The sequence below is a fragment of the Apiospora phragmitis genome (assembly GCF_038363925.1).
Source record: "Apiospora phragmitis strain CBS 135458 chromosome Unknown utg000013l:1.0-2965645.0:1.0-2969333.0, whole genome shotgun sequence".
NCBI lineage: Eukaryota > Fungi > Ascomycota > Sordariomycetes > Amphisphaeriales > Apiosporaceae > Apiospora > Apiospora phragmitis.
In genome coordinates this window covers 2,566,976-2,575,520 of record NW_027117413.1, presented here as the reverse complement: position 1 = coordinate 2,575,520, position 8,545 = coordinate 2,566,976, and the positions used below count along the sequence as shown (strand labels likewise).

The window sequence follows — 8,545 nt, the reverse complement described above, 5'->3', positions numbered from 1 at the left end:
GTATCGGGATAATAAAAGCAATGCGGGAGTGCCAACAAGATTTGTCATCGGGACTGAGAGTTTTCACTATTGTACACAAAGAGAAAGACTCGGTAAGGCAGCCCAAGTACATCCTGTAATTGAACCTACTATAACAGCGTACACTAAAGTGACTTCCTAGGACGAATCTCTGAGAATGGCGTTTCAAAGACTCCGGAAGTCACTTATGATCAGCCTTGACATGAGCCGGTACCAGCGCAAGCTGGAGCGGATCAGGCAACACAATGTCAGCCTTTCCACCATCCGATCTCAGATTGGGGATTTGCAGAAACTACAGGCTATGGAAACAAAACTGCAAGTCTCCAAGAAGGCCTCGTTGCCATTATGGATATCTACGATGCACGCAATGTCGAAAGACGCATATACGGCACTAACATCTGCTTTCTCGTGTCAAGTTGACGAACATATTGACCACTTTGCAGCTCTGAAATCTGCTGATAGCAAGCAGCCACATGGCAGTGTACGGCTGCATTTAGGTATAGCATACTGTCTCAACAGGTCGTAAGTAACAATTCACTCAAGCGGGTCCCTAGCGGATACTGATACGAAAATAAATACAGCTACGAGCAACAACACCTTCTCCAATTTTCCCTCGAGTTTTGCCTTCCGCACGCGAGCTGGCAACCGCTGCGACCAAGCAAATCTAAGCGAGTCCAGTTAGCCGACGACCCATTAAGTTACCTAGCGACCGATACAGGGACCGCCGAAAAAGCCCATATCACTGATCTTTCAGAGATTGAAAATGCGTGTGTTTACCTTGAGAATAGCCTCAATGATCAAACGCACGCGAACGCGATTTATGCTCCTTTGGCGTACCTATACGAGGCCACATCATGCCAGCACTCCTTCTATGTGACTCCAGGCGGAAAGTCGGTATCAAGTTACATGGGAACATTGAAGAATATGTTGTTGTGAACCGACAAAGCGAGTCTGTCAGTCATCGACCAGTTCCAGCTCGCTATCAAAGTGACGATCGCCCTGCTTCAGTTCCACTCAACACCATGGCTCCGACAAAACTGGAACACGTCCCACTTGTTACTGGGCACGATCGACTATTCCCAACATGCAAGTCATGCCGACCTATTCTTACGGTCCAGCTTCAAAGTGCGGTTTACAGCAACGTGGTCTGTCCCTTGCAAGATCTTGTCGAAAGTCTGGACGGGACCTGAATGATCCTGTGGGACATTCAAATTGCAGTAGTACTAGAGAGTACTTACGCTTCTGAATGGTATTCTTGCGGTGATGGCTAGACCTATTGGACGTTCCCCGCGTCGACCCTGCGGTACGTGTACTTGAAGTTATGTCCTTGCGGCGGATGAAGCACATCGGATTAAATTCTGTTGGACAGTAAATTAAGTGATTCAGGAGTCTGTGTGTATTCAGTGCGTTCTTTCTACGTGTTCTTTCCGAGAGGTGCGCGTCTTTGCTACGATACACCGTGTCGCTCAGCAGCATCAGCCACTACATCAACCATAACCCCTTCTCTCATTAAACAAGCGACCCTTCCAATACCAAATTCTCAACCCTTGAAACTCTCTGACGGAACACGGACTCTACTCCCCGCAGCTGTACTCCGCTGCCGTCGGAGCCGCCGCGCTCCGTGTCGGCCTTGCCGGACGCGCTGCTGCACCGGGGCTGGGTGCTCCAGAACTCGATGAGCCAGCCCTGGGTCTGGCCGATGAGGAGCAGCATCGAGGCGGCGAGGAAGGTGAGGGATCGCATGGTGACCATTTTGTTGGATTTGGAACGATTACTGATTCCTCGCTGGGAGAAGAGTATGAGGGCAAATGCTGTGATGTGTAATCGAGACGAGACAAATTAGTTTGATGAGTAGAGCTATCGTAATGTCTGAAGCTGGATGTGGTGATGGTTGTGGTATATAAAGTTGTTTCACTATGGATGGGATGCATGTAGCTTGTGTTTTGGATGTGATACCATCTCTCTGCTCTAGAAGACGGATGCAAGGCTTTTATGGACCATTTGGACACGCCTGACCATCAGTCTTCTGTGCCGAACGATCCCATTTTCCCTTCCCCTTCGACGTCTATCGCCACAAGAGGGAGTGCTGTAAATCCCAAACAAACAACGCCTCTCTGCTTTGACATCTCCATTCCCAAAAGCGGGCCTCTAGGAGGATTGATGACGTGCCAAAGATTGCACCCCCTTTTTCGTATTGCATCTTCCCTCCGCCGTAAGCCTTAGGCGTAGGGGTTTATAGCCCCGAAAAGAATCGACCTGGAGGTGTAATCCACTCCCGTCGTATAATAGCCGGTCATGATATGTTACTATCCTTGGGGAATATGGCTACACTCGGACTATTTCCACTTAATTGTACCCATTATATTACAGACAGGGTAATGATGTCGTTTTCACCCCTTTTTTCCTACTGGAGCTGTTATTGCCAAGAACTGCGAAGGAGTTTGCCCCGTAAAAGTATTCAATGTATTTCATTTGGGCATGTTTTCTATGGGCCCATGACCGTTGACCGTGACCACCGGAGCTCGGCAGGGCCGACTATCTGCTCCGCCGGAGGAACCCTGCTACGCCGCCGGAGCAACCACGCTGCGCCGCTGGAGGAACTATGTGGTGACGCCGGAGGAACTATGCGATGTTGCTGGCCCACACGATCAAGTGGGAAACAAAAGCACCCGCGCTATGCATATCGCTTAGATAGCCAATCCTGTCCCTGTCGATCCAGTAACTGTCCACTGCCTCTAGGATCCACTAAGTCCTTTTCACTGGGACCGATTATCGTGAGCGAGGTAACTAGATCAACCTATGTTGTCGGCGTGAGATGCGACAAAACACTCTTGTCACCTGTCACTCCGCCAGCATACTGGCGTACTCGCCGCGACCGCCGCTGTCGAACGCGCCACCCGGCGGCTTCGTGCGTCATGCTGTATCGACGATCCCACCATACTAAGCCGGTATTATTACTTGGTTCACCAAACGAACCATGCCATTGAAATCGATGCGGGCAGTCATGCTCTGCTGTTCGCCCATTCTGATCTGAGCCCAGCAAGACTTCATGCCTACGGATATGTCGGTGAAGGCAACTGTTGAGGCACATCGTCGACTTTCACGATCCTCCAGAAGAGCCTCCGTCATAGTGGTGGTGTTTCCAGTCCTGAGATCTCTTAGGCGAAGTCCTCAACATGTTAGTCTTTCTACGCCCATAGGCTTGCAGCGGTGATGACACACAGATCGACGCCTTGACCATCGTCAAAGTTCTACTGGTTTACACTGTGGCGTGGGCTCAAATCGCGGACAGCAGGCTTCCGGGAAACGAGCTGTAGGTTATATAAATGCCCTCGGATCCCCCCCTTAACAGCCTTCTGACCACATCGGAACACAGAACATCATCAAGCACATACAGTTTCTCCGTTTTTGACCAACTCTTCTGAGATAATTGCACCCATATCATCATCACTTTTTGATATCCTGTCTGCCACCATGTATCACCACGAAACCGGCCTTCTGATGCTCACCTCCAGCTGGCTGTTGGCCGGAGTCGCGCGCGCCCAGGAGTTCAAAGACATCAGCATCTACAGCACCCCCGGCTGCGGCGACGACCCCAACGACTTCGAAACGCAGTCGAGCATTCTGATCTTCTCGCCCAAGCCCAAGCGCGACCCGAAGGCGGCGTGGACCGACTGCATGAAGTCCACGACGCACCTGTCCGAGTGGCCCAAGGTGGACCAGGCACGTACCAGGTCTACGTCGACACGACGGCCCTCGACGCCGACTGCTACCTGAACTTCTACATGAACAACGGGCAGAGCGGCTACGCTTGCCAGGACAAGTACAAGTCCCTTTCCAAAGTGCGGAACACTTGCCCGATGATCACTCTATTGGAAGGTTTTGGCTACGCGTAAGTTTGGAACAATCATAGCATCATGGTGTTGCTGCCTTTCGTGTCTGGACGGCTCGCTAACCATATCGGGACATAAACAGCTTGTGCTGCGGAACGAGGACGCCTGCTTTAAATCAGATATCCAGTTCGACGGCGACACCGGCATCTCTTTGAAGAAAAGAGCCGAGGCCAATGCCACCGCCCCCGAGGCCCGGGCGCTCGACGTGACCGAAATCAAACGAGCCCCCCTGTAGTCGCGCGCCTTCCACAACAACCACAACGAGCCGCGGGCCGACAAGTGCAAGTTCGTCAAGGACTCGGGCACCGAGGTCGTCTTCGGGTGCCAGGTCAAGCGGTCCGGCATCCTGGCCTGCAAGCCCAGCAGACGACCTCCGGTAAGACGTACACGTGCACCAAGGGCGCGGAGATCACCGACTCGGTCAACGTCCAGGTCACGGTCAGCGCCGAGTTCTTCGAGGTGGTCTCGACCGAGCTCTCTACGGGATACGAGCACTCCGAAACGTCGCAGGGGTCCTTCTCGTCTACGACCGACATTGGGGTCGAACAGGGGTCATCATGGGTACATTACTTTCCGACCCTTGTATATCTGTAAGTACAACAACACAATAACTGCCAAACATGCCGATGGGGGAATTGAAGTTTTTAACTAACTACTCCATCATAGGCGCTACGGGCCATGTCGAGGGAGATTGCGCCAATGAAAAGGTCGAGCCTATGGAAGGTCGCAAGTGGTGTGCCTTCAAGCTTACCCCTGATGGTGAGATCGATGGCAACTGGGAGTCGGTGGACATCGACTAGAGTGGAAAGCCCCATGATGGTCAATGATCGTTGAGCTTGGATTCTCAAGGCTGTGGCCTGTATTCATTTCTATGGAGGACTTTGTGGTATTAACACCGTCGTGGTAACACCGTGTACCGCTACATGTTGGGTAGTTGGTGAGAATCACTGCTCTTGATGCAAGCGTTGTTCGGCGAACCGCTTCGGGGGTCAAGGCCAGTGGCAGAGAATCGCGTCTACTGGATGAATTTGGATAAAACCGTAATCCATCTCGGCAACGACCTACGCCCGGCCGAAGCCCTAAGCTGCTTCCTCCCGGATGAACTGCACCGTTTCCGACACATCGCGCTGGATTGGTCCGACTTTGACAACGTTGCAGAGGCTTGCCGTCATGTAGCATAATCGTGTCCAGCTGCTCACACAATCATCATTCGGGTTCAAGAGGTGAGGGCGAGCGCTGACGTCGCGACTGACAGCTGTCGTCTACCAGACCTAACCCCCGAGTTGGCCGTCTACTTGACCACACTCCTGAATTCCGGCAGCCCAGAAAAGTCAGTGGGGTTTCTTGACAACGCTTGCTTTCGCTCGGGCCTGATAAGGTGCGCAAGCTTTGGGAAACCGCTTCCAAGGATACATTTTGTGTCTTTATCTGCGCCAGCCTCCGGGTGTGCCACTATTATAGACCTTACCTGACATGATTTCACCAGCTCCTGTAGTAAGAGGTCTACTGCAGCCCTAATGTCCAGCGGGCAATGCGCCCTTTATGGGCTTAGGTGTCTCTGTTGGTCAACTACGAGTAAGCTAATAACCAATGCCAGAGAACCTGACCGCGTTTTTGGAAAAGCGTGCAACTGTATGGATCTAAGGATATGTAACCGCAAAACTCGAGACGGATCTTTTCGCATTCCAGTGTAGGGTTTCTTAGGCATGAAGATCTCTCCCTGGGCATGTCGTCGGCGAACGTGGAGATCAGAGAAAACTCAAATCGCTTCGCACGGACACGGGCCGGGTGCAGACCGGGGCCAGGTGGAGACGGTGTTTCCCGAGCGCGGGCGACCAGTACCGGCCTGTTATCTTCTCCTCGTCGTCGTAATAAATTCTATCAAGAAGATTTAATAAGAAGATTTAATGGCATACCGATAAAGGGGACATCCACCATGACTGCATTAAATTCCTCTGCGTTTTTTTTTCTTTTTCTTTTGGCGTCGTCCCATTTTCAACTTCACCCAGCATCCTCATGCGATTGATATGTGGTCGTTTTACCCCCAAGTTCCACGCAAACAGCTGGGCCGACGATGATACCCTTCTGCTTCCCGACCTGATACGCCTGGTTACTATACCCAGACTGCTGCCGCGGAAGATCCTCGTGGTACCTCAGAACAAGCATAGTAGTAACAGTAATGTCAGCAAATTCAGGATTATCCTTGTCTTCCTTTTCGCCAAAGAGGTATTGCGACATCGTTGAGTGTTGTCTCTTTAGGACCAATGCCAATCGCTCGGCCAGCGCCGGAAGCCGGGGTGGTTCTTGGTCTAAAGTCCAAGAGGCAGAAGTCTTGTAGTAGAGCGCCCAAACTGCCTAGAGATGCGTAAGTTTGTTTGGGGCCAAGTATGGGCGGTTCGAAGTTCAGTATTTTATCAAGAATGTCGCTGTATATGTAAAAGGCTGTAATTGGATCCCCTTTCATATTACGGAACCATACAACTAAAGAAAGGAGGGACGAGAGTTCGAGTATCGTGCTTGGCCGTTCTGGTGCACTGACCGGGAATAGGCGATTCAGCATCTCGATGAACTGGGGAGAACCACGGTAGTCCACACTTGGTGGCGATGCGTACATCACCTGCCATGTTTGGTCCCCGCTCACGGATGGACAAGGCTGGACTTGTAGAATGTCGTCTTCCATGGTCAAAATAGCTTTGTCGGACACATCGAGGCAAGCTGGGTACTCCTCCATGCCGTCAACTTCCTGTAAGCACGCACGATAAGCAAGTTCACGCTTCCTAGGCTTTGACCAGTCCGGGACCCAAGATGGGTAATCAAGATCGTCTGGCCCCCTGACAGAACCGAACTCAAAAAGATGCAGCAGGATCTGGATCCTCATGTCGTTGTTCTCCGAGCGGGGGCGAATCCAGCAGCATGCTTGTAGATATTCTTCCAGTGGCTGGCGTATTCCAGCTCGAACCCTTGATTGGGACTGAGGCCAAACAGGGCAGCGACGCGGTCTTTCTTCTCACTGCATTCTGCTTTATGGAAGTGCCACAGGTGTTCCAAGAGGCTGAAACTTTTCACCGGCTCTCCCAAAGTCGCAGCCATCTTGATAGAGTAACATGGCCTAATTAATACGGTTTGACGGAGAAGCGTCTTGGCAACCGATGCTACTGTTTGTAAGGGAATCATGTGCTTTCCGCAATGAACCGACGCTGTCTGAGCAAGAAGGGCTTCCTGGATGACCCAGCGACGAGAGAACCATGGCTGACTGAAAAACTCCAATAGCTGTGTGTTATCAAATGGAACTATCCAATCATCATATTTCGGGAGAGCCAGAGCGTTCTGAAAGGAATCGTATATCGCACTGTCCGTGCTGTTATCGATATCCAACCATATTCGGACTTCTTTCGCCTCCTTATATATAGACCCCATCTGAGGAACCTGGTGGGCCTTTTCGGTCTCGTCTTTTTGATCGAGGCATATGGCATCGATCCACAAATAGCAAATTCCCCGTGGTGACCGGAGCTGTCGCAGCAAGGTATCGACAGTGGTGGTAATCGTTAAGTAAGAATTGCCCCTTTCGTTTGCTGATATGTCCAGGATTTTCGTATATTTTGGCACGCCCCATGCATAGGAAACAGCGACGTACTCAATATTCCGCGCCGAACGTCTGCAGTGGAGGATGGAGCAAGTTAGCGGAGCGGTTCTCTCCGTTGCCGGGTTGAGGGCGAGTATTCGAATTTCATCTAAAACAGACAGGGGATCATAGCGATAAAGATCAGAAAACGCCACAGTAAGGGTGATGTGCGGGTCTGGAAGCGACCAAGCTGGTCGGCAGATCAAAGGTGAAGTTGGAATTTCGAGCCAAACACATGCGAGGGAGGGAGCCGATGCGCGTCCAACCTGAAGCAAGGGTATTTATTATGACCCCGCCCATCATATGCGATGGTAGACCGACTAGGTTATTTAAAATATATGCAAGACTTCAGGGGGCAATACTGACGCACACGTCCTAGTGGTCACCGCCCGTCGGACGACTGGCCGCAGTCAGATCCAAGTGGGGATGAGCGCAACGAATCAATGGACTTCAATTGGGTGCGCCACGCGAAAGTACATAATATTACGGTCTTTAAGATGAAAAGATTAAAGGCCCGGCATACGGAAAGGAAGATCTTCTGTTGAACCTAAATAAAATCGGTAACAAAAGAAAACCCAATATGCACTACAATGCGACATCTAACTATATCGATTACTGTTACTACTTACATGTTTGTCATGAAGTCCCGTATGAACACATGTAGTTCCCGGGCACTGCACGACGGAACTCGCTTCAGGTAGCGCGAGGCGCCCCCTTTCACCCAGAGCCACCTCGATGATACGCCGCGAGAGGTGCTCGATATCGGATATGTTTTTTGCTATACCAAGGTACTTGCGATAGTCGTGAGGGAGGCTTTCCATGACTCGCTCCCAAAGATGTCGCCACGTCTTTAACGCTTGTAGCAGCTTCTTCGACTGTTGTGGTAGAGACATGGTGACGTGCAGGTTGAATACTATCGGTTGCAATGCTATGACATGGCATGGTCAGCAAATTAGTGGACGCGATGGATGAAAGACAAGGCTTGATGAGAGCCTGGCACCTACCGCACATG

At 51.2% G+C, this 8,545-nt stretch overlaps 4 protein-coding genes across 4 annotated transcripts; 3 read left to right on the top strand and 1 right to left on the bottom strand.

Moving 5' to 3' along the window:
• Positions 1–220: 220 nt before the first annotated feature.
• On the top strand, positions 221–1,842 carry PG994_014503 (uncharacterized protein; the record flags this gene model as incomplete). The annotated part of the gene is made up of 4 exons (XM_066865912.1): positions 221–540; positions 600–851; positions 902–1,163; positions 1,606–1,842. The coding sequence occupies 4 exons, from the start codon at positions 221–223 to the stop codon at positions 1,840–1,842; spliced, it is 1,071 nt and encodes a 356-aa protein (XP_066709041.1).
• Positions 1,843–3,492: 1,650 nt separating this feature from the next.
• Positions 3,493–3,795, top strand: PG994_014502 (uncharacterized protein; the record flags this gene model as incomplete). The annotated part of the gene is made up of 1 exon (XM_066865911.1): positions 3,493–3,795. The coding sequence occupies one exon, from the start codon at positions 3,493–3,495 to the stop codon at positions 3,793–3,795; it is 303 nt and encodes a 100-aa protein (XP_066709040.1).
• An 8-nt stretch (positions 3,796–3,803) lies between these two features.
• PG994_014501 (uncharacterized protein) lies at positions 3,804–4,711 on the top strand (the record flags this gene model as incomplete). Its single annotated transcript, XM_066865910.1, has 3 exons — positions 3,804–3,910; positions 4,076–4,493; positions 4,553–4,711. 3 exons carry the CDS (start codon positions 3,804–3,806, stop codon positions 4,709–4,711), a joined length of 684 nt encoding a protein of 227 aa, XP_066709039.1.
• Positions 4,712–5,912: 1,201 nt separating this feature from the next.
• On the bottom strand, positions 5,913–6,789 carry PG994_014500 (uncharacterized protein; the record flags this gene model as incomplete). Its single annotated transcript, XM_066865909.1, has 2 exons — positions 5,913–6,266; positions 6,451–6,789. 2 exons carry the CDS (start codon positions 6,787–6,789, stop codon positions 5,913–5,915), a joined length of 693 nt encoding a protein of 230 aa, XP_066709038.1.
• Positions 6,790–8,545: the final 1,756 nt, after the last annotated feature.